The sequence below is a fragment of the Pyxicephalus adspersus genome, chromosome 1 (genome assembly GCF_032062135.1).
Source record: "Pyxicephalus adspersus chromosome 1, UCB_Pads_2.0, whole genome shotgun sequence".
In the NCBI taxonomy this organism is placed as follows: domain Eukaryota; kingdom Metazoa; phylum Chordata; class Amphibia; order Anura; family Pyxicephalidae; genus Pyxicephalus; species Pyxicephalus adspersus.
Window position 1 is genome coordinate 17,120,888 of NC_092858.1, and position 26,996 is coordinate 17,147,883.

Sequence of the window (26,996 nt, forward strand, 5' to 3'; positions counted from 1 at the left end):
ACATATAAGTGCCTAAATTGGACCTAGACTCTGACAGCATAACTCCCGAACTATGTTAAATAAGTCAGCTGTGAATGTATAATTTACAGTAGGTGTTCTGTACCTGTTTTATGCCTATGCTCAATTTTCTTATACAATTCACATGTGGACCTTAGGCAACCACCAATTTATCAGAAGCTCAAGGTATCATCGGGCACCATTACCTGTTCTTGCTAAGAGGTGGTAAACCAATAATCAGAAGCAGTAATAGGTGGAATAAGACAAACATTACAGATGTCAGATTCCTAAATTAGCCTCTCTGAGCATAGAAGTAGGGAGGGTTCCCAGTTCAGAGGTCAGATATACCAGATGTGGGAAATGTAAATATATTCATTGAAACGTTAGTAAAATGCCAAAGAAGAAGAACACAGGTCAGTGTGCATTTTTGGTGACCACAAAGAAAATCAAGTCCATTTCAATTCCTCTTTCAAAACATATGACCTCCATGAACCATGTGGAACTGTAAAAATAGAAAAAAAAGGCACATCTAATAGAACACAATAGTCCCTGATTTTAATTATACTTTTAGCAAGGACAGCACAAAAGAGCACCAATGCAGCTGGATGGTGGTTGAATGATCAAACGTCATAAATGTGAACCGAAGATGTCACTTCCTTTGACCAGCACTGGCTAAGAGTGCAACGTAAATGTCATATAATTATACATATTGTACTCAATATAGAAGAGAATGTTTTGTGATTAAAATGAGCTCATTCATGAGCACAAGTTATACCATGACTAATTTGAAAGGAAATGGAATGGCACAAACTAAAATATTAATTCAGATAAAAAGCTGTGAAATAAACCTTTTTAAAGAATCATCTAGTGATGCAAAACTCTTATTCATTGAGCTGTTACAACCGAATTTTAACTGGAAACCCAGTTAAAGGCATATCTCCTTTGCTTCTAAAGAATCTAGATCCCTGTAGCTCTTCCCAGCCATTTGTGAAAGTATTGGATTGGTATAAAAATTCGTGCTAACACATGGAATGAGTCTCATGCTGCACAAATGGAGTACTAGGTATTTTGTTTTCTCTCAGCAGCTGAATGGAGCAATGCTTCCTACCCCACCTTCCCTCATTTTAACCCCTTTTGAAGTCCAATTTTTCCACCCCCCTACCCCTAATTGCAGCTGTTGTCTACCGCCCCCCTGGTCCAGTTTCACATTTTTTGGATAACTTTGCCTTTAGGCCTCTAAACATTCTTTCCCACCCTCATCCTAGGTGACCTTAATGTTGCAGTGGATGACCCCAACCATCCTTCCTCAGCCAAACTGCTTTCCATTGCCTCCTCCTTTGGACATAAACAGCCCAACACACATCACTTGACACACATTAGACCTGGTGTTTTCCTAATTCTGCAACCTCCCCCACCTTGAAAACTCACCATTTTCCCTGTCCGATCAAAACCTAACCATCTTCAACCTATCCACTTCTTGCCCCCCTTTGCCACATCCCAGACCCGGTGAATGGCAGAGAGAAATCTGTAACCTTGACCACAACCTTTTCTCAAACTGCCTTGCGTCCCTAACCCCCACTCTCTCCAAAATAACATCTCCAGATAAAGCTGCCACTCAGTTTAACCAAAATCTTTCCTTGGCTCTGGATAAAGTAGCCCCTGCCACCTTCTGATACCCCTGTCCTGCTAAACCCTGACCCTGGCACAACAATCACACCAAACATTTATAAAAGACTGTTCGTGCAGCTGAGCGTAAGTGGAGGAAATCTGGCCTCAGCGCTGACCTCATGGACTACAAAGCCAGTCAACACTTTAAAATTGGATTCCATGTCGCCAAGCAAAATTATTTCTCTTGCTGTCATATCCTCTCAGCTTCCAACCCACGCAGCCTCTTCTCAACAACTGACTCCCTCCTAAACTCCACACCTGCTCCCCCCACAACATCCTTATCTGCCCAAGACATAGCTAACTACTTCAAAAATAAAATTTTCAAAATCAGACATGATGTCTCTGCTCCCTGTGCCACTACAAATATATCCACCCCCCTGTAAATCATCACTAACCTCCCTTAGCCTTGTTACCCTGGATGAAGTCTCGTCACTTCTCTCATCATCTCCAACTATTCCCTGTCTGCTTGACCTATTCAACCTTTCCCTCTCTACTAGTATTTACCCCTCCGCTTTCAAACATACCATTATGCTCCCTATCCTGACAAAACCCTCTCCAGAGCCTTCTAGCTACCTATCTCCCTTCTCCCATATGTTTCCAAATTTCTTGAACGCCTTGTCTATGAAAGACTCACCGATTACCTGAGCACCAACTCTCTCCTTGACCCTTTGCAGTCAGGCTTTCATGCTGCCCATTCCACTGAAACAGCCCTTACTAAAGTGGCCAATGACCTCCTCAGAGCTAAGTCCCAAGGCAACTTTTCCCTCCTCCTCCTTCTTGATCTTTCCTCTGCTTTTGACACTGTTGATCACCCCCTTCTAATACAAATCATGCGCTCCATTGGTATCAGTGAGATTGCTCTGTTGGTTTGCTTCCTATCTGTCTGAACGCTTCTTTCAAGTCTCTTTTAATGGTAATTCCTTCTCTCCAAATCTCCTCCCTGTTGGTGTCCCCCAAGGGTCAGTCCTTGGACTGGTTATTTTTCCTCTGTACACCTCTTCATTTGGTAGTCTCATATCCTCGTTTGGTTCATAGTACCATCTGTATGCTGACTTGTCTTGCTCAGTCCTGGATAAGGTTTCATGCTGCCAGTCAGTCATTCATGACGAGATTTCTAAAACTCAACCTGGATAAAATAGAACTCATCATTTTCCCCCCTCAAATTCCAAATCCCCCCATGACATATTTCTAACTGTTAACAACATTGGTATTCGTCCCTCCCCTCAGGCATGTTGTTTTGGTGTATCTTTCGATTCTGCTCTCTCATTAAGAACATTTCCCGGTCCTCTTACTTTCACTTGTGCAACGTCTCCAAAATCCGCCCCTACCTGTCTCCAGAGACCACCAAATTCCTTGTTCACATTCTTCTTTCATCTGGACTACTATAACATCCTCCTCTCTGGTAATCCATTAAACTGACTCTCTCCTCTTCATTGGCTGTGCTTTGCCTTCAAATCCTTCCACAGTTCTTGTCCCACTTACCTTTCTGACCTGGTGGATAAATACACCCCTAGCTGCTCTCTTGACTCTTCTGATGACTTCCTAATGACTTCCTCACTTTTCTAGAGCTGCCCCGACCCTCTGGAATGGCTTTCCTCATCCTATTTGGCTTGCTTCTACTTTCTGCTCCTTTAAAAGATCACTCAAAACCTATTTTTTCAAACGTGCCTACCTATCTTCTTCTGGCTCCTAAAAACCTCACTACTTCCCAGATCCCCATACCTTCCCTTCTATTGTGTGATACATCCCCCACTTCCTTCTTTTGGCTTTGTTAAGGCCTTTTAAACTTGAAGGTACCTGTAAGGCCCTGGTCCAGCACCAGTACTTGCCAGTCACCAGTCAGCAGTCTTCACCTATAGCAAGCCCCCACTTAGCCTCGGGAGACTGATTAAGTCTCCCAGCACACAGTTTCCCCCAGGACTTAATGCACAAGGGATGAAATCTGGGAAAGGGCCCAAAAATTAAGAGTTCTAGAAAGGCTAATCCAGAGTATAAAGCCAAGGACATACATGGGCCATCAGTCCACCAGATAAGGTACAGAGGGAATAGCACAAGCAGAGTCAGGGTCACAGGCAAAGGTCGGTCCAGGCTGCGTACAATCTATAGGTCAAGAACAGGCAATGATCAGCAACAGTAAATCAAACGAAACACACTCCAGCACATATCAGCCCAGCTAAACGCTACAAAAGGCACAGATCACTGGGAGCTGAGAGGCTATAAAGGCCGAGCAGCCAATGGAAGCACAGGAGCACTAATCGGCTCCTAAAATCCTCTTCAGCTATACACAGCCTCAGAACGTGCACTGGGGAAACCTAGAGACCATTCACAACCAAAGGGAAACTGGGGATGCCGCAGGCTGCAGAGCAGAGGACTGACAGCTAATTGCTGCTGCAAGCGTCCTAGGTACTGTCACGGGTTTGCCGGCCAGATTAATGTCTCCTAACAGTATCATGAAGAAACCTACCCAAATCTCAGTAGGCAAAGACATAATATATGTACCTTGTTCATTTCTGAATCCTCTTGTAAAGCTTTGGATTGACTGGAGAATATTTTATAAAGAACAGCTTTAATTTTCAGTGCAATATACAAAAATGATTTGGGACTCGGGACTAGGTTGAAAGGTACTGGTAGGGTCCTCCCTTCTTCAAAGTAGGAAAACCAAAGTTTAGCTCTTGCAAATTTCCACTCCACATCGGCATCATCCTGAAGGAAGAATATCACAAAACAATGTTATATTGAATATATTTTATACATATTGTTATATTGTAACTGCATTCTAAAGCACTAATAAAGCATATGGGTATATAATAATTGAGGAACTAAGATTAAGTTGCTGATATCTCCCTGTTAGTGTGATCTGTTTTCATGACTACTCAGCTCTGCAAAACTGAATTCAGCTTTGTAAAGGATTCCCATTCTTCCTGCTGCAATTTTACCTTATATATTAGACAAATACAGAACAATTGGAAAGTACAGGTGGGTCAGATTTATTTACAAATTCCAGGTGAACAGGAACATAATCAGACATTTTGGCACCCAAATTTCTCTGTTGGATAATCCAAAACAAACAACGAGCCAAGAGATTACAAATCATCCCCTATAACCTATAATTTATCAAGAATTTTAGGAAAGGAATTTGGGTGTAATTCAGCTGTAGATTCTAATGGTGAAAGCTTTCGTTTAATATAACAAAAAACATTGTAAACCGATACTAATAGCCAGTTCCTATTTTTCATGAAGAGGACTCTTTGCCAGCTGAGAGATGTATTTGTATAATTTTATTTCTGATTTCAAAGTCTCCAGTTATATTAAACATGTTTCCAGCCAATCATTGTAACATTGACAATTTCTCCCATTTGACACAGCGCAGGCTGTGTTTATATCATAAATATACCCTTGTTGCCTTTTATCTTTTTTATGTCCTTGGCAATATATTGGCAGCAACCATTAAACAGGGATTGCTGTTATTATCGTCTGATCCTGACTGATGGTGCAGACCTTGTACCAGTATTTTAAACAGATGCTGATGGAACCACAACAAACGGGAACAGCACCAATGAAGAATAGGATAAATAAATGTTCTGGATTAATTCTCAGGAAACTGATGATTTCTCTTGCTGCATAGACAGAAATACACCAATTATTTTTAGCTGGAAAGACAAACTATTCTGACAAGGCAATATATTGGATAGCTCACAGACTGGCAGATCACTTACTGAGAACGACAGGTGGTAATACATTTGACCGTGTTCAGTAGAATCTCCAGATTGCCTGCACCCATCGTGATCTGCAACTTGATTCCACACCAATGGTAGCAAGAAATTTGCTGATATGTTTATGTCTTTATAAAAATGTCCTGATTAAAATAAATCTCTCTATAAATTCCTTATATATTTATTAGTAGTTAGCTATATTGAACTGGGCTTCTTCAATATAGCAATGTTCAAAATATTTTGTAGCTTATCTAAACCGCCAGTTTTCCAGTATGTTTATTTCCCTTGTGGTTGAACTCGATGGACTTATTCAACCTGACAAAATACGTAACTATGAGTGTCAGAAAAATAAACCAGCAATTATATCCAGAGCCCTTAATCGTTGTGACATTCCATGGTGTTTGGATCAAGGGTTCTGTGTGACCCATGTGGCTTTAAATACTGGGGGAGTTTCCCCATAATCATCATTAGAACTGAAGAAGTGGCTTGGACAAGCCACAAAATCTTCAATGATACAAAACCAGGACCAGTTAAAGGTGACTAACAACTATTAGATAGTCTATGCCCTGGATAAATAAGTCTAAGTTTTTCAGATTTAAAAAGCTCTATTTAGGATTGAGTCACATAATGGCAGGCTCAGACCTAGACGGAAGCTTTAAGTCTTTCGTGGCACTGTGTGGCCAATCACATGTGCAACTGCTCACTGCTGACCTATTTATTCTCTACTGGGCAGCTGCCGGTAAAGTCCAAATCTCCCCTTCAGCATCAGTTCACTGGTGTGTGGTAGCTGTAACCACACCGCAACCTCACCGTGAGTCTGAACGTAGCCTAACTGTGCCTAAGCTGTCATGATGCCACCAGTTTTCTGAAGGTTGGAGGAAGCCATTCTTTATTCTATCTTACCTAGTGATCATACATGCAATGCTATAATAGGAGAAAGTTTGGTTTTGCAAAACAATTTGCCTAAGGACTACTGTGTGGAATTATTTATTAACATGATTGTTATACTGTTGTATTGGCATCTTGAATGCTGAACCTGGATAATGGCTGAACAAAAATGCCACTGGACTTCTGGGAAGAAAGGCATTGTCAGGTGATTTACTGTATTGTATGTGATCTCTGGGAAATCTATAATTATTACACATACACAATACTGAACATGGAGGCACATATATATATATATATATATATATATATATATATATATTTATATTGGGCCTGATTTATTACAGCTCTCTAAGGTTGGACAGAATACACTTTCATCAGTGAAGCTGGGTGATCCAGCAAACCTGGGATAGATTTGCTATTTGTCGGCAAATGTTTTGAATCCTGGACCAGATCCATTCCAGGTTTACTGGATCACCCAACTTCACGGATGAAAGTGTATCTTCTCCAGCCTTGGATAGCTTAAATAAATCAGGCCCATTGCACTCACATCAGTAAGTTTTTGGTAAGGATATAAAAACAAATTTTATATGATGATGTTCAAACAATGTCCATTACAGTGATGCAGAGTGAACTATTTCATAATGACACATTTACCAGCAATTCCTCCGAATCAAATAATAATTTCACTCTGTATACAAGCACATTTAATTCATTTAAATGTTTTATTTTTGGTCATTTTTAATAGATTACTGTTTGGTGGATAAAAGAGAAGTGGAGTGGGGAGGCTGTATAGACTCCTGAGTAGAGAGTGTTTAGATGACAAATAAAGCCGAATCAAGATATTCCTTTTTAAATGTTTTATTCTATCATTTTTTTTTACGCCTGATACATATTTAAACCAGTAGTTATGTATTAGCAGCAAAAACACTGTCCATCACTACCCAGAGAATGCTCTAACAATAGTCACAGAGCTCTTTTTGTAAATGGTTTAAGTGACGTGGATCAGTTGTGGGTTCTTTCCAAAGGGGACACACTGTGGATGTCTGCTACTTTGAAGTTAGAAAAATGCCAAATCTCCAACAATGGAGAGTGAAGAATTTGTGCGAACACGGTGCTCAGTATCTCAGACGTACATCAGATGAAACGAAGCATAAAACTTAGGCAGAATTGTAAGCTTTTCAAAAAGCATATAATGCTAGCCTGAGTGACTTTCTGCAGATTCTCCAAGAACTAAAAGCTGTGGTAATGCCCCTCCTGTTCAGAACCGGATCTCATTATGGGAGCGCTGCAGGACAGTTTTACTGAACCTTTTCCATTATTACAAATCATTGCAGTGTTATATTTATGAACATTTACCAAAATAGCATTTTATCCTACTATTATTTTTATGATATTATTGTTTTATTTATTTAAATATTAATATATTAAATTATATATATATATTCTTCTACTATGATAAGTAGAATCAATACAAGGATTTGTTTCTGATTGCTTTCAATGTATTGAAATATTTAGAAAAATGAAAGGCAGCAGTATTTTATTCCCGGTAGCCAACTGTATCACTTTTCTGCATTGGTACATACATGGCAAAAAAATAAATAAATACTAACAAGGCATGTGGATGGGTACAAATAAAGGTAAGAAAACTGAACATACTAAGTAACTACAGTCACTCTCACCAAGGTTATGGTGACACTATTGAGCCTTCTTGAGGGATCCTTGGAAATCTGAGAATCTGAAATCCAGCAAAAAAAAAAATAAATGCAGCATTGTGCATTCTGTGAATTTGGGATATTCAGGTTTCCAGGGAGTTTGCAAAAAGGCTCAGTGGTGTCATCCTTCAGTTGCATAAAAGCCACAGTGTAAGATGAGTTTTTTTTTTTTTATTCTTTTACATTCCAATGCTTTAATTACATTTATAAAAATACAATTTAATTGGTCTAATATGACTTTTTTGTTTACAGGTGGAGGAAGTTGTAGCTAGAAGGTCCTCTTTTAGAACTTCTTTACAGAGGCTGTACTTACAGTACTATACTGCTATACAGTAGAACAATTAAAACTTTTAGGCAATGAAAACTGTTTTTTTAGAAGACGAATAGATGAAGCTCACCTCAATCTCCTGAAATGAGTTGTTAATCATGGCGATCAGCATGTTCAGTAAGACAATCACCATGGTCACATTATACACTCCGTACAGAACATATCCTATATTCTCTATAAATTTATGTCCATAGTTGATGACAACCGATTTCACTTCTGAGAGTCCAAAAATAGCCCAGAACAAAGTCTTAAAACTTTCTTCAACTCTGAAATTAGAAAAAGATAAGCATTTTTATTAAATTATGAATAATTAGTCAGAGAAGAGATCTGAAGATCTTTCTGACCACTAGTATATTGATTCTTGTTCTTAAAGTGATAAATTAATCTTCAGTGATTCTGAAAAGAATTGTAGCTAATATTCAAAATGTTATAAAGTTTTTCTTCTTTTCTAATATTTCAGGCTATAGTTTGTGTTTTTTGCACAAAGACATCAATAAAACCCAAAAAAATTCTGAACTTGCCAGCTTTAAGTAGAAGCTAACTTCAGGCAAAAAAGTGAAATAGAAGAAGAATAAGAGTTCTGAAAACCATTGGATTCACAAAGTTAAGTAAAAGAATAAGAAATAGCTTCTGGCTATTATTATTTTATCATAAACCCGAGTAGAATTAAACTATTTTCTTTTAAAGTAATTTAAGTTACTTTTAATTTAAGAGTAATTTAAAGTGAATTTCTAGGCAAACTAGTGCACCACTGATTTTTTATTTATTTACTTTTGGCAGGTAACACCTTTTCTATCAACTTTAAATTCTATTTGCTTGGGAAATGCATTGAATTGCTTTAGAGACCATATTGAGACCCTCAACTAAAAACAGGACTTGGAAAAACAATGTAACCAAACACAAAGCTCCTCAGACAGGAGCAATGACCTTCTGGACAGCTTCAGTCTGGAAAATATTTTAAGCCATGACACCCCTTAAATGTTCCTGAAAAACTTACGTTGTAAAGGCATCATTTTGTTTAGCTCCAAGGTAATAAGAATAAAGGTTAAACATTCCTATCATGAAGGCCACGAACACCATGATAAATATGACCATGAACTTGAAGATATCTTTTACAGTCCTTCCCAATGATATCTGCAATGGGCCAAAGCTTTCATTAGCTGGTAGAATGTAGGCAATGCGGGAGAAGCTGAGGACCACAGCGATTGCATAGAGGCCTTCCGATATGATCTGAGGGTCGGAGGGCAGCCACTTTATCCTTGCTGAAAGAAATAAAGACAATGAAACATGTATGGAACAATGTGGTCATGTATTGTGCTGTATGAGGTAATGGGGCAAGAGAGGTGAGGAAAGACTGGAACCGAAAGTAAATCTTCCCTGAAATGAAATTTGACTTTTTGGGCAAATTTGGCTTTTGGGATATGGGGCAGCAAACGTGTCTTTGCCCCTCTCCTATCCATATTAGGTCCTCTGAAGGGGTAAAATGAAGCCAAAAGTTTTTACATGCACCGTATAGAGTGCTGCATTACCGTAGGACATATCCCTGAAGTAACATTGGGCTGATTACACCTGAATTCTTCTTCAAAAGGGCCTATATCTACTGTGTAAATGCACTATATACAATGAGAGTGGAACATTTAAATCCAATTTTGGTCAAGTTGTGCCTAGTAACATAATCCTATTACATGATTCTATCATAATCCTGAAAAAATTGGTTTATTTTAACCTATATATCAGTCCTTCTTGGTGTCTGTATCCCTCCATACAGACCACAGCCAATTGATTCTACTGTAAGTCAATCCTTTAAGAGTCAGGCAAAGCTATTATTTAACCTTTTTAATTTGATTGGCGCAAAAGATGATTTGAACATTGTCTAATCCAATTGAATTTCAGCCAACATTTTGTCAATTCAAAATTAAGTTTCTAAAAATTCAACCATCTCTATTCATAATCAAATAATTAATTTTGCTTTATGTGTAAAATGGAAAGTTTTAGTATGCTTACCAAAAGTGTAATATTTTATTTCAGGAGGCAGCGTGGCACTTGTAACATCTTTGATGTTCTCATCATCATCAACAAAGTTCTGTGCTCGGGACGCATGCCAGAATGCCATGAACCTGGCGATGAAGGAAGCTGCAAAGATTGCCAGCATTCCAAAATCCAGGATATTCCACAACTCAAACAGATACTCCCGGGGTCCTTGTGACCAAATCTCCTTACATTCCGACCAGATCATACCTGTGTGGACACAACACAGCTTGTTGTTAAATTTAACATACAAAATTAATTCCAGGCAGTTAACAATACATTTTAGATACTAAACAGCACAATGAGCAGATGTAGCTTTAATCCACCCGAGAGGATGTAAAGCATTGAGGGACAGATCTGCTCACGGCATTAGGCTAGATTCAGAAACAGTATGACGGCAGTCAGGAGTTTAAGGGTCCTCAGAATGAGACTGATATTAGAATAGGACTTGAAGATAACCGCTAATACAAATAAATGGAAGGCTTTTACATATAAATCCCTCAACAAATTCATACTACATGAATGGATACAGAGTGGGATATAGAACAGAGGTATTTGAGTCTTTGCTGATTTTTGATGTCTTTGAGTAAAGACATTTATAGACTATAAAAGCTACTTAACCTATATATAAATAAAACAAATTAAAGTATACCTGCATAATAGTAATAAACTTAAACATAATGATATGAAAAAGAAAAAGGTTAAGGGATAATAAAGATGTATTCTGGAAGAAACATGAAAAAAGTGACCTGGTCCATATCTTAAAAAAAAAAAAAATCTAACACCAGGTTTGCAGCAATACAAGAAGCTGTTATATTCCTCTCCATTCACCCGTGTCTCCTTCCTTCCATCCTAAAGCAAAGGCCTCAGTTTGCAGTCTAATAAACATTGGACTTTAACACAAGTGTCCTCATCAGTGGTTGTGGTTGGGAACACATTTCAATTTTTTTATTCATTATAGTTGAATTTATTTTCATTGAAAAAATGTATTTTCAGGTATATATTACCTATTATAAATTAATATTATTTCATTTAATTTACTATTTTATTGAGTCAGAAGGTGGAGAATTCAGCTCATTTTCACATGCTCTAGTTTTCCCATTACAATGGTTTAAAAAAACTGTGTTTATAGAGATCAATGTACACAACTGAATCTGACATTCAAAATATTCAAATATCAAAATATTTTCTGTAGAGAATCTTCAAGGTCTGCAGAAGGTTTATTGCAGAAGGCATATTGCCTGCCTCTTTTGCATTACAGAACCTACATAGTTTTATATAATTTATGTTTATTTCCACTTTGCCTCTTCCTTTCTACAATAAAACATACTCACCTGCCTGATTGCTCCTTAAAATTGTCAAAATCCCTGAGCTGCACAAGAGCTGCATCCCTGCGGCTTCCAGGACTAAATGAACTCTTTCATGCCTGCCTATGTCATGTTAAATCATCCCAGCCCTGCCAATCAGATGGCTAAAGAGCGAAACAAGGGGGAGATGAAGGAAGAAGATGGCAGCACCTATGACGGAGTGGGGACAAGTGAGTATAAAGTAGGTTTAATTACACGTTAAGTCCCTTCTTGTTTCAGCATAATGTGGCCATTACTGCTTCTATGCATGCTGAATATTTACTCTCCCAAAAATGCCCTGGGTCCTTTAAAATGCAACCCAAAAAACTTGAGTGCCACAATTAAGTGGTCCTAAAAATCCTAATACAGATAAGACAAACCCCTGAACTAGGCACCAACATTACAATCTGGATTTACAAAAACTACAAAATACAAAGGCCCATCCAAACAATCAGTTATATCTCAATACAAACAGACAGTCCCATGCACTACATAGATATTGGGAGATCCAAAGAGAGAATTGACAATCAGGCTGTAATGTTTCTAGTCAACTCATGATGGTGAGCAGCAGCATCTCCAATCTTTATTTTCCATTATCCTTGCTTCACAATTCCCAGCAGGGATTTTTACGTCTCAACTACATCAGTACGATGCTTAGCTTGTTAGACATGGTTCTGCAGCACAGAAAAGGCACAAGGGCAATAAATTTCACTTAAATAAAGGTAGATTTTTCTCTAAATGACAGTTCCATGTTAGTGTTTGGCGTAGCGTAGACATGAAAAGTCCCTCAACTGCTGCCTGAACTTCTGCTATGCTGAGACACAGCACACGGACCTGTCAGTGTTCCCGGCAGGGCACTTAATTGAGGTTTTGTGGCAGGCAGCTTCAAAGGAGAAAATATGCTGTGGACATCTGACAAATGCATTCCAGGTTCTTTTTTTGGCTGTTTTACAGACGCTATCAATACCTGTTTTTTTTAACTGTTTAGTATTTCTTTCAGTGTTGTCATTTTAACAAACTGCTGGTACGATTTGCAAGTGAATTCCTGTTTTAAAATGAAACACGTTGGAAAGAAATTGTGTCCCTACAATTTATAATTGGTGTATCTAGGCCTGGATTTCGTTTCAGGCTTTTGCCAGGAGGGCTGGGGGGAGCTTCTCTGAGGACTGCTCACCTATAACAAGTTCTGCTCAAGTAGGAAAAGTTTGAATCCTTTGAAGAAAATACCAAACCAAAGCAAATATTTCCCCTAATGAAGGCAATTATTGGAGGTTGGAACAGGACTGAAATGTTGCCTATTATCCTCTGTGATGGACCCCCCCAAAAGCCAGGCCACTCACAACTGTGTAGATTTGGTAATCAACAGCCTTTAGGCTCCACACCAGTGAATGTTTTATTGACTGCATAGAATTATATCCAAACCATCCTATTAGTGCAGTATTAGGGTTTCCAAGTCTGCCCCCTTTGCCTGGGAATCTCGGGTAATGGGGAAAGAAAATACCTGAGCCCTTCACATTCGGACAAAAAATTCCTGAATCACAGATGCTCAACTTGTGGCCAATGGCAATGCCTTCTGTCTGAAAGAAGCTCTTTGTGGCAGACATTTACATACTAGGCAGCAAGTAAACCCAAAAAAAAAAAAAACACATGCAAAAGTCGATTGCTGCAGAAGTGGCAGAATAAGGATGGGGGTGGTAAATCGGGTATTTTTTGACCCTAAATAAAAAAAAAGGGGCAAAAAATAAAAAATAACCAATGGAAATGTTAACTATCCCTTCTCCCCATTAATTCCTTTATTCAATAAACAGAACTCTAAAAAAGTACTTTTTGTTGTGAACTTATCCTAATATTACACTGAAATTTTACAGATTATTTCCATGTGGTTGCCCCGCTGTGTCTTGTAATCTTAAAGGGGGAAAAAGCATTCCTATATGGAAACTTACACTTAGTTCATTCATCACATATCCAATCAGGATAGGTGCTAATGGAGAGAGCTTCTCAAGAAGCCACTTTTATTTATTTATCAAGGTTGCTAATAAGTATGTCTTAAATATTAAAAAATTACACAAAAGTAATTGTTCAGCCAAACCAGTGGACACACTTGAACCCGTCTTTAATAATCAAGTTGACTATTACAACCCTAAACAGAGAACCCTAAACTGAGAATTTGTGACTGAGGTTCACCAACAGTCTCCATGCAACCAGACATACCAAAAATACATTTTGCCAGGAAGGTTATGAAAAATATTGGATCCAGGTGTGTCATGCTGATATAGGTTTACTACAAAAGATTTAATTTTTTTATACGAAAAAATGACCAAATTTAAAAATTATACACAAGATGCATTTGGTTGATAACATTAAAGCACATATTTTTCTTCCAGCTTTGTATTAGCAATTAGATGTATATACATTACTTCATAAGCATGTTTGAATAAACCCCCCAAAAATGATTAAAGCATTTCAGCATATCTTCAGGCATTTCCCTATTAATCACTTCCGCACTCATAACCTATTCACACACAAGGCTCCAAGACTTTTCTAGAGCTGCCCCAACTCTCTGGAATGGTCTTACACCTCCTTTTCGGTTTGCTCCTACTTTCTGCTCATTTAAAAGAGCTCTTAAAAACCATCTTTTCAAACTTGCCTACCCGGCTTCTTCTGTCTCTTAAAACCCTCACTACTTCCCACCACTCCATATCTCCCCTCCTATTGGGTGATACTTACCCCACCTCTGACAGGGTTCACGCCTCCTCCTGTGTCACTGTATGTCATTTGCAAACCCTATTTAATGTACAGCGCTGCATAATATGTTGGCGCTATATAAATACTGTTTAAGGAGAGTTGAGTTTGGCTTTAATGCACAGATCCAAAATCAACACAGCCTTCTCTTGGTTTGCTTCTTTATCTGATCACTCATCCCAAAATGTATTCAATATTAATAATATATCATGAATCCGCTTCCACTTTTCGCCTTATTGGTTGGTGGATGGCTGACAACCAAAAACTCAACTTAAAACTAAAATATTAAACTAATCTTCCAACCACCATCTTCAAAACCTCTGGCTTAATGCAGATATTCCATTTAAAAATAATAATGCACATTTAAGGGACCATTATTATCAAGCAGATCTAGAGCATGTTTAACATAAAACAACAAAACCACTCTGTATTCTTTTAAAAGAAAACTTTTTTTTTTGTTAGATTTAGTTCTTAGATTTAGGGGTCATGGGGATTAAACAGCAAATAATGCAGGAATATCCCTTTTTTAAAAATAAGTTTCAGAATAAAATGAACCGGAGGACGTAGAGCCATACACTGAGTAATGGATGGCACATGTCATGTTTACATCAGTGTTTGAGTTGGCAGTAAAGTGGGAAGTGCGAAAAAGCAGAAAATGTCATCTAAAAGCCAGAAATACTGAAAGTTACAGTGATAACGAGGAATGGTCGATACAGAATTTCCCACCAAGCCAAGGGACAAGAATTAACAAGACAAGAATTTGGGGCTTCTTAGGCATCACATAGATTTTCAAAGATATTTATATGATGCTTACCAATCCTCAAACTAAGGTGGTACTCCTGTGAATTAACATTGTGATAAGGATGGAGGAGACCTCCTGGTAACATGGGTGTTAGTACTGTTAGTTAGTTAGTACTGTACTGTTTAAACCTAGATAGTATGGTTTTTATGTCTGCTCCCTAGTGCTATAATTGCAAGAGCAAACCAGTCACCCCCTCCCTATGCCTGCAATGCCAGATGCAAAGAACCCTTACAGTCCTCTCCCACTGTATATTTCAAGCCTGCAATCACAAGCTTATCGCAACAATATCGTTGAAATGTATTATATTGAGTGCTTATATATCTGTAGATGTCAGTTCCAAAAACAAGAAATTGTCAGAATGGAACAGCCTACCCCCCAACATTTACCATGCACCAAACCAACCCTTGTAGTCTATCCATAGTTTTCATACTAGTAGCTGAACTTTTTTTTCTTCTGACATTAAATAATAAAATTTACAAAAATTTTAACCATCTTCTGGTCATTGCACAAAACTGCAGTTCGGGTCTCTGCAGGGCACACCTGCCCTAATCAGAAAAGCTTAGGCAGACTGCTGGACATTCAGTTCATCGTTTTGCTCAAGCCATACGGGTCTGTCTGACTTTAGCTACTTTTGTTCAAGACATAGATTACTCCAGTGGCAGCCTGGGCTGCATTTGTATTCATCTATCTGTAATTACAATTATGGATAAGCGAGCACATTTTTGAAATTCGGTTTCACGGCGAATTGGGCCGTTCTCGCTTACCAAACATGCAGGCGAGAACGGCCTTTGTAAATTCAGCCGGCGAGACCAAATTTTTGGGACCTGCAAGACCAATCAGGGGAGCGGAGCTATCAGCTGATTGCTGATTTAGTCTCTGATTGCTGTTGCAGTCCTGTACTATGTGTTTCTGGATAGAGTTTCTCTATCCAGGAACACAGTGTGAGTCTCACTGGCTGCTCATACATGAATGCAGCGTGGGAAAAATGCTCTGATTTTTCCCACGGCCGGGTTCATTCATAAACGCATGACTCGGGACTCATGACTCATAAGGCGCATGACTCGGGACTCTGAATAAAGCCGTGAGAATCCTCCTCTCAGTGAAGATCCCCAGACACTACAGGTAAGAACGAGGGCTTGCCATCATTCTGACCTGTAGCTCCCGGGGATCGCTCACTGACAGGAGGATTCCCAGGGCTGTATTTATGATTGCAGCCATGATAATCCTCCTATAATGATTTCCAGTGGTTTCGCTAAATTTTGCAGAAATTTTGTGAACCCATCAGAACCTTGAGGAAATTTTCACTAATCCCTAATTACAATTTCCTGATAATTAGCCAGTTACATCATCTATTGGCAGTCATTGTTTTGTTTACCAGTTTCAATATGTTTAGGATTGGCTTGTCTATTTCTAATTTAGCAGACTGCTGACTCTATTCTCTCTGCTCTTTATTCTGACTGTTTGTCTGAAGACTGCCATTGTATCAATCTGCACACTGATAGCTTGTTGTATATTCACAGCTGTTTTGTATGCCCTTTAGCTGGTTAAATCATCTGTAGGCATTGATGTGTATAATTTCCCTGCAAAATGTATTGATGTAATTTTTCTGTTCTAATAGCCGATTAGTATTCATGACACAGACTGTAATAACCAGTTATAGTTTCGAGTCCATGATTCCATCCATATTCTTATTATACAGAATAGGAGGCAGAAAGCACATTGTTATTTGAAATTCAATTCCATTTAAAAAGCTATAGAATTACAGAGAAACCAATCAGAAGCAACGTTAAAAAAATAAATATCAGACTGCTTGTTGGTCATTATGCTTTTTCCATGAAATCTTATCTTCTTGATAATAACCAGGTAGAAACTGAAAGCTACGGTCAGAACGAATATAGTAGTCTATTGGGCTCCCTGGTCCCTAGAAATATTACAGTTACAGATTTTACATTAGATAATTTCGCTGCTCAATACCTTGCAACATACTAGCTAATAAAAAAGGCTAACTATGGGAATATGTCTTGCTATGGTGCCCATTACAATTACACCGCTTAGTTATGGGGCATATATTAGTGGCACTCACTTCTGTAATAATGGGTTATGGTGTCAGGCTACTCCATAAAATATTTTTGGGTAAATGCCTTTCAAACAGATTAATTGACCTATATTGGGAGTTCAATACTGTGGTTTTAGTGAGTATAAATGGGTGGTGCATACTATGTATAAATCCAACTGCTCACACATATTTCCAATCCTTAATATTCCCCCAGTTATCCTGCCTTGTGAGAAAATCCTTCTTAAAACCCAACTGCAAGCAGACTTCCTTTTTGTTGTGCTCTATACCAAGAGAGCTAGCCTATATACCTCTATGCCTCACCCGTAGATTACCTAGCAGATTCCTGCCAGAAAAACCTTTCTGCATGTCATCAATTTCAAGGGTTCCTGCATATTGTAATGTACACCCCAATGTGTGTTGTTGTTGTAATGTGCTATGTTTTAACATATGTTGCACTTTAATTTCACTCATTTAAGCCATAAGGGTTGAATATGACTAAAAGAATGCACTAAATACTGATACTGCAGTATGTGGGACTTTCTCCCAAGACATTGACATTTCATATGAATGGGAGCAGTAGGGAATTACTTTTTTGCTCGTAGCTGCCTGCACCTGTGGCAGATTGTTGCATGGTTCCCAAAAGCAACAAGCTGATTTTGGCTCTGCAGTGGCTGTGGGAACATTCACCCAGCAGCCGATGCAGTTGTTGGCCGCTCCTGGGTGCACAGCAGCAAATTACTGTGAACCCAGGAGGGGCCAACCACACAGTTTCCTACCGAAAGCGTTGTAGTTGTCACTAAAACAACAAGACTTGCACTGGGGATGCTGGCTCAAGTGACATTGTCTAATTCTGCTTACTCACGCATACAGCAGTTACCCGGTGTCGTTCATCAAACGGCCACAGAGGATCAATGAATGACATTCAACAACAACTGCTATGCATGTTTATGGAGGAGAGTACAGTGAGGTGCCACTCGTCCTCCCCTCTCCATAGAATAGAACGGGTGATGTGTGTACAGCGCTCAGTCATTCATCTGTCACTGGAAACCATCATGAAAGATCTTTGCCAATGACTAAAATGTGTGTACGTAGCCTGCTGCATCTGCAGGGAAGGAAATGTACTGCTAAACAGCTGGCTATAAGGATGAAACCCTTATATGAATAGTCTTTAATTTGCGTGAAATACAATGCAATAATAGAGGAGCGTGCTATTACAAGTGTATTAGTGTATTAGAATTACACAACATCTATCGTACCAATAATTCCATATGAAGGTGATTTCTTCTAGTCCAGTTCAAAATACCTGTCCAGCTCCTTTGTGTAGGGGTCTTAACTTTTCTCTACATAAATATTAGGGTTGGGCTTGCATTTTTGTGGTGCATTGATATATACTCTTTATTTTGTGCTCTAATGTGTGTTGTGTTAACTTAGAAAATGAATATCTATACAATCCAAAAATGCCACAACTTCACCTTTTTTAGGAACTTGCATGGAAAAGTATTGACTGCTTTGGTTCATTGCCCTGTGTGTTGAGATATAATTTTAAATATACAACATCCTAATGCATTTATAGTGCTGTACCACACAGATTACTGCAACACAATAGTATGATCCCGTCCTATCAATTTTTTTAAACTGAAGTTGCTTGGAGATGATTTTTTAAAGTAACAGCTAACACTGGATTAATTATGTCAAAAATATGACATTCTGACATTATTATACAATGCAGTATTGTTAATATTATTTTTTGTATTTTTATTATTATTATTATTAAACAGGATTTATATAGCACCAAAATATTACACAGCGCTGTATATTAAATAGGGGTTGCAAATGACAGACGAATACAGACAGTGACACAGGAGGAGGAGAGGACCCTGCTCCAAAGAGCTTACAATCTAGGAGGCGGGGGGAAGTAACACACAATAGGAGGGGAGATATATAATGGTGGGAAGTAGTGAGGGTCTCAAAAGACAGAAGAAGATGGGTAGGCAAGTGTGAAGAAATTTGACGTTATCAGTTATCCGAAGGTTTATCTGTAATTCTTTGCACGTTCAGTACTAGAATTTAAGAAAGTTTGCATACTAACCAGCCCTTTAAACATTGTGCATACATGTATATAATAACGGGGGCAGGGGGCATTGGAAATGCAAAATCTTTACCTATTACCCAGGAAATAATGAGAAGCTCCATCCAGGAGAAGCACGATGTTTTCATTCTAAATAGCTGCTTTGCATTATCTGTGATGCTCTCATTTGGAAGGATTTTGGTGCCTTCGAATCTGTCGGCGGCATTCATCACTAACAGACCAAGGAAAATGGTAAATGAGGCCGCATGGGCTACAAACTTCATGAACGGTCCACGCAATATTTTTCCAAGCTGTAAAAAGACAGTGAATAAATAAACATGAAATGTACCGCTAATAACTACAAATGAGTGAATAGAATCTGGTCGGCCGTCATTTTTTCTAGATCAGCTCTTCTGATCCTGTTCATATTCTCTCCCTACTTTTTGTTAAAAAAAAATGAAAAAATTTGGAACAGTTTTTTGTGTTTAAATAAGTAAATACTTTGTGTCTAAGTATTTTTGTCTAAAATACTTTTACAATGGGGCTCCTCTTTGTTAATTTTTACTTTTAGGGTAACATGCTGTATTTATTTACATTTATCAATTGCATGTGGCCTTTTCTGCTTTTACCTTTAATGATCCAGGTTATGGACAGGCACTCAGTGTCCTTGTTTGCAGTTCAGAACTGCTGGTACTGCATTGTACATGCTGATGTCAAAGAGCCTGCAACCAAGACAGTGCCATAAAGGAGAGGCTTTGGGGTATACATTTCATGTAAAAGTAAAAGCCTATGGGAGTGTGGATCAAGAAAAATCAAACTGCTTTTTAAAGCAGAACTAAATATAAGAAAGAGACAATTGTGAACAGGCTAGTTCATTATTGCAATAAAATAAACTTATTTGTCTATTCACAATCTTTTCTTCAATGATGCCAGGTAACGTAGCCCCTGGACCCTGGGAATTATTTAACCCCTATATACATGTTTAGGAATTACATCATTCTGCCCTGGGCAATTATAATGGCTGAAGATCCTGAACTCAGAAGAAGACCAAGGAAAGACGAAGCAAGGACAGGTGAATGTGATTAAAAACTGCAATTAGGCAAGTAAGTTTATTTTATTGCAGAACTGACATTACCTGTCCTTTCTGCAATAAATTACCTAAATAAATGGCCACCTTGCATTTTTTTCTTTTTAAATTAGGATTACTTCTGCTTTAATGGTAACCAATGAAAAATTAAGCATTGAACTTTTCCAGGATAGGAGGGCAAACACAATGTTGAATCAAATGCTGAATCACCCAGGTTCACCCATGGTAGTCAATCTAGTTTTGATAAATCCAGCCCCAAGTCTGAAAGAGGCCTAAATCGTGTGTTTGGAACAACACAAAGACCTTTAGCAAGTTAAGGATCAAGAAAAGCTCTATAGCCCTCCTAATACAGGGATACCAGCCTCTAATAGGTTTATTCTTTGTTATCTTTCGTATCATTGGTAAGAAATGTTTAATTTCTAAAATAAAGTTGTAAAAATAATTAGGTGCAGCTGATATCCACATATCTGAAATCCAATAATTACACAGAAAATGGTTTGCTTGCTGCTACTAAAACCTGATATGATAAGGGCCTGATAGAAGTCAGCTGTAGGCTGGCTTGCCCATAGCAAACTAATCACCATGGCAACCATCCAAATCCGCTCATCGACTGGGGTAGTTAGACCCGAGAGCTATTGAAACTTCAGAGATTTACATGCAAATTGAAAAATAAAAAGATACGTAATTTCACCTGCAGTAATCACATTGCCACCTGGCTCCTATTAAGGCTGCATATTAAATTTCTTTACAATTATAATATTCATGTAGATGGGATTTTATTTAAAGGCGATGCGCCATGAAAAAACCTGACCAGAAACTGAAAATACATATTGCCTGGCTGTATTTGGCTTCAGTTTTTCAAATCACAAACCCAGAAGTAAAGTTAGAACGTTAGCATTTAAAGAGCGTTGATAAAATGATGGACATTTACAATGTAAACAAGGAAAGTTCAGCAATGACAACATACATAATTCTGCAAAGGAAATGCATTTTTACCAACAAGTGTGCCTTGTTTACAAACCAATATTGTAATGAGTATAGCACACTTATGAAATCAGCCAAACAAACGCTTTTCTTTCATCATAAACCAAGTTTTTTCAATGGCCTTTCTAGCTCCTAAAAATGGTGGCATTACATCACTACAAATAGAATAGAAGTGAGTTTCAAATTCACCCGGTACCACCAGCCGATTGGGATTTGCTCCAACATTTACTGAATGGGTTCACCTCTAAAGGGTGAGGCTAATTGTAAAGAAAGCAGATCCGGGTATTATCTCTGCTCTACAAGTCCCAATATTGAACAAAAAACTTACTTGGCAGCCATTTGGTGGACATACTGGGTAAATTCAGCAGCAAGAAGGTGCTCATCATTTTCTTTGTATAATACAGGACAGGGCAATACACCAGTCCCTAGCATTACATTTTAGGGTGAAGCTGATTATAATAAGTATGATAATTTTGCTAATTTTTGAGCAGTTTGAAGCATTTGATATTCAAGAGATTCATTTGATATTCATGAGATGCTGAAAATTAAACTTTTATCAAAACAATTTGAATACAATTTGATTGGTTCAGTTTAAAGTTAGTGCAATTTGTACAAAATATTCATGTGAATTGCATAAAAGTCTAATTTTCCTAATCTCATTGACCATCTCTACCATTTGGCTTTTCATGTCTTCACCTGTTAGTAATTAGGTTGAGACATGAACATTAGAAAAATAGGCTGGCCCTTTGTAGGAGATATAAAAATATACACATGCCTTGATGGGTGGATATTAGCCTGGAGGACTGGGCATTCAACCGTGAGTAATGCTTAAATATAATGCAGAGCCTCATAATTGAAAGAACTGAAAACCAATAAACCCAAAAGTATACTAGGACCAGTAGGGCTGGAGAGGAAGGTCTAGACAATACTCAATATCCTCCAGTCTCAAAATGATGAGCTGCTCACTGCAGCATCCAATACAGGCGGTTAGAAACTCTCAATGTGAGCTTTTTCAGTAAGAGAAGGACGCCTATACAACTGTGCAAGACTGAAGTTGAGACAACTTTAATTGTCAAAAGCCATGGTAGCCTAATGTTTCCTGACATTTCATGCTTCTAGGTATGCCAGATGTCCCCAACCATGGATCATGATTTCTTCCTCTGACCTTTACTGTCACTACTGAGTTCAAATGACATGGGGATGGCAGAGAGATGCCAGCCATTCTATAATACTCGTAAATATTGAATGAGAGAGTTATTCAGGTGGTTGTAGCTCTTAAACAGAAGGAAAACTGAAGGAACAAGCCTTGGGCAATTATGTACAAATTCTTTTACTTTTTGACATGTTCTGAACTACAGAAAAGCTCAGCTGATCTTTGCATTGGTTCATTGGAGGCTAATTCACATCTTCTAGTTTACCCACCATACCCTGTCTGGTTATCTAGTTTTTGCTATCAACTACTAGTTAGCTTCTTGGATTCATGCCATACAAGTGCCATAGGAAGAACACTTAGAAGGGAATATTTAACATGAAAATGTATACTTTAAGCTTTAAGCTTACATTAGGCCATTATTCTTTATTACAATATTACTCTGTACTCTGTAACTGCCTTACCTTGCTGCATGGGGCGAACCAGTAAACCATGGCAAGAAATGGGAGCCCCACTGCCACAGCCAGAACAACCAGAAATTTAACAGCTGTGGTCTGCTGTCTCAGGCCTGATATATTTTCATACCAGATTGATAGAAGTTGCTGCTGACAGTTTGGATGAGCTACAAACTTAAAAGAAGAAACAAGTTAATAAATATTCTGCAGTGCTCATGTTCTTCTTTATAACAAAGACATTACACTCTCAGTATTAATTTAAAAAGATTTTACATATGCTGCAATGGGCCTTAGGCAATTGATATTGGTGCCAACGCTCTGCACTCACTATACTTCTGCAATGGTAAATCAGAGCACAAGGAAACCACAATCACACATCAAAATATATCATGTATGTGTATTACATTTGGGGGCTTTATACACATACAACGTACAACGTTCACATGTATACCCATGTATATACATAGTAACCCCCATAAAATTCCATGCATTTATTGCAGAACAATTTATTGTTTTACAACACTTGCACTGGGCTTGTGTTTTGCATGGAGAAATATTGCTTTGATTCCAATTTTAAGAACACTTAAGCTGCATACACACGTGCAATTTTTGTCGTTGGAAAGGATCTTTCACAATCCTTTCCAACGACAAAGGACTGCACGATGCATGAACGGTGCTGTACATACAGCACCGTTCTGCTCTATGGAGAAGGGAGGGGGAGAACTACGGAGCGGCACCCTGCTGCACGCTCTCCCCCTTCCCTTTATTTAGGATAAGCATTATCCTTTATTAGCATTAGGATCGCTCGTCGCTCATCCGCCAGGACGGATCCACGGACGATGAACGACGCCGACTGTACACACACCAGATTCTCGCCCAATATCTGGCCGATGCCGATTACTGGGCGAGAAAAATCTGACGTGTGTACGCAGCTTTATTGTGCACTGAATAATAAAAAAGAAATGAAAAGGACACATCCTTCTTGCCTATCGCCACCAGGTTCAACAAACAAAAAAATAAACACCAGAATAATAATCATACTCATGTCCAGAAAAAAGTGTTTATTGATTGTAGCAGTAGCCTGGCACCCCAATATCCCTTGCAGCGCAGCACAAGAGACAATACACCAAAATTCACATTTTTTTCACATTGGATTTAAATGGAAATTGTATGAATCATCAAGTCAATCATCAATCAATCAAAAGTTGAACTAAATCCAATGTGAAAAATGAATTGGTGAACATTTAAAAATATGGTTTACTAAGTAAACCTGTAGCAACAATGTAGTGCAACAATGATTTTAAAGGTCTGCAGATTTAATGGTTGGTCTAGTATATTCTTTGCCTAATTAAAAGTTGACATTGCTATAAACAGGGTAAAGTGATAATATTTGTGGATTGTTATCACCCTATGTCTATACATACATCAGATATCTTCCTGAAAAACCTCAAACCAACAGCAATCCGTTAAGAAAATACCAACATAAGTTAGGAAGTCAGTACTCTGCCGATCTCCCTACTTCCCCTGTGTCTTCCTATTGGTCCCACAAATGCATGGCCGGAAAACTACCTCCTAGACCTAGTTGTCCTTTGTGATGGCTTCCGATGCACTCAGAAAGGAGTATCAAGATATATTCATGTCATTACATTAGTCTGCTTATATTATTGAAATATCTCATTCATGATATCAGAATACCAGTATTCAGCGTATCTTGCAAATTGAGACTCTGAAATTTTTTAAATACCCAGCAAGTAAAAGTGTATTATCTATCAGTACTTAAACACACAGCTTACAGTTCCAAATTACACCTACCTTTTTAACCTCATATTTAATAGCGAGCTTTAAGCGGCAGAGGCTGGGCCGGCCATTAGCGTCTGTGCTGCTGTGGGTCGAGTCTACATCACCATTTAAAATGGCTTCCACCTCCACTGTGTTTCTGCACAAATCAAGAAGCCCAACAACAAAGTCCTTGCATTGCATAGACAATTTTTTGTAGTCATTCTAAAAAACATGTAAAACATATTGAAGAGATGATACAAAATAGTAAGATGACTAAAAAATATACAAGAGACCTGCATCAAGACTTCCTCCCATCCTGTGTGTCATGACCCTTCATGGAGGACATAGTTTGCAGAACATAGTGACATGGATGTCTCAAATACTGATTGTCAAATAATGGATTCTATAACACAGCATAGTAACAGAACAATTAAATGTATATTATGGATCAGTATTTGGATGCTCCAGAATAAAGCATTGAAATGATTTGCAAGTGTTGGCATTACAGTTAAGATGTTAGAATATCTCCAGCAAGGAACATGATCTCCAAACCAATATGATAATCTTCTGATATTTCGAAAAATACCCAAGAACAACATAGACCATCAAGCTATTTTTTTCCTCCAGGCATGCATTAAGCCAAGGACATTTTAAATTTTTCCACCTCTCTTGGACAAGCGGACATGATTTAGTAGCAGGAATTCATCGCTGCTACAAATTGCTAATGCCAGGGATTAACACTAAGATGTAGAAATGATTAAATCTTTCTTTTCACCGCTGATTTGTATTTATGCCCATAGAGTTGAATTCAATATGTAGCCAGTGATTTATTCTTCCTCCAGCAATGACTTGTAGCTAACCCATTGAGATGAATTAGGATCGATTGTAGCTGGCGATACACAAAATGCTGCTAACACTCACTGGATACCAGAGCTACAAATCACTAGAAAAATTAGCAAGTTACCAATCATGTAAAAAGACAGTAAGATTATCTTAGTAATGGCTAAAAGGAAATCACTAAAAAATGGCAGAAATGTTTTTAATTTTCAGTGTGCCAAGGACCTAAATCATGGCCTGTGCAGGACTTTAGCTGTAATGGAGCCGCTCCCCTCTATAACATATAAATTATTGAAGGAAGGACAGAAAAAAGCTAGGGTTTTGTGCGGCAAATCAAGATTGTATTGTAAAAAAATAATCATATGAAATAACAACTTTCATATGTAATAAACATACAGTGCTTGCTTAGCCATTGCCATTATAAAGTCATGGGATGTTTGACCAATTGACTAGACATAGTAAACCCTGATGAAGTAATAGCGCAAAACGTCTCATATCCCCACGTGTTTCGCAGGTAGGCTTACTCAGGGGACGTACCAAGAACATTTATCAGACTGTATAGCAAAAATACAATGGAACAATTTAGAGCTGGTTCAAAGATACATAGTAATACTAATACAGCATGCAATGCTACTTAGAAAGCTTAGTCATATATGAGAAGGAAAATAATGGAAACGTCAACAATTAAATGGAAAAATTTGTAGATTGTTGATAAAAGTGTTTGAAGTTATAGGTTGTCTCATTATATTGTTAAAACATATGTATGTTTGTTTTTTGTTTGATTCATTCACATCCAAACAAACATAATAAATCAAGCACTTTATGTTTATTACATATGAAAATTATTTAATGTCATTATTTATTTACAATACAATCTTGATTTGCCATACAAAACTCTAGCTTTTTTCTGTACTTCGTTAAACAGAACTTTAGCTCAGCATAAAGCCAATCTTCTAAATGAGCTGTGCACATTACTAATACAAAACTGCATCCAACACTGGCAGAATAAATCATTGATTGGACCAGAAAATTAATATGAATGCGACCTATCAAAAATGTTATTTTGCCTACTGTAAGGAAAAATTTCTAGCCATTGCTAGAGCGGACCTGGGAACTAAAGAGAGTCTAATTCTTCCCCATCAGCCAAAAGAACCTTTTATACCACTGGTAATTGAATTGAACAACACTGCTATGGGTTATATTACAGCAGCACATTTATTGTGAATGGTCTTCTAATCCATACCTGGCTATTTTATGTTAACACACCACACAGAAAAACATTTCACTGAAGCACAATGCATGCATACCGTGCGGTAGAGTGTGTTACAACAATACAAAGATATGAAGTCTACCTTA

At 38.0% G+C, this 26,996-nt stretch overlaps 1 protein-coding gene across 1 annotated transcript in view; it reads right to left on the reverse strand.

The window, feature by feature from the left end:
* Positions 1-26,996, reverse strand: part of TRPC6 (transient receptor potential cation channel subfamily C member 6) — a 98,958-nt gene that overhangs the window by 4,897 nt on the left and 67,065 nt on the right. Inside the window, exons 3-9 of the mRNA XM_072402898.1 lie at positions 24,837-25,025; positions 23,034-23,198; positions 19,443-19,659; positions 10,311-10,544; positions 9,304-9,568; positions 8,377-8,572; positions 4,165-4,368 (exon numbers count right to left, since the gene is read on the reverse strand). Of these exons, the coding sequence (XP_072258999.1) occupies positions 4,165-4,368; positions 8,377-8,572; positions 9,304-9,568; positions 10,311-10,544; positions 19,443-19,659; positions 23,034-23,198; positions 24,837-25,025 (1,470 nt within the window). The remainder of the gene's footprint in view (positions 1-4,164; positions 4,369-8,376; positions 8,573-9,303; positions 9,569-10,310; positions 10,545-19,442; positions 19,660-23,033; positions 23,199-24,836; positions 25,026-26,996) is intronic.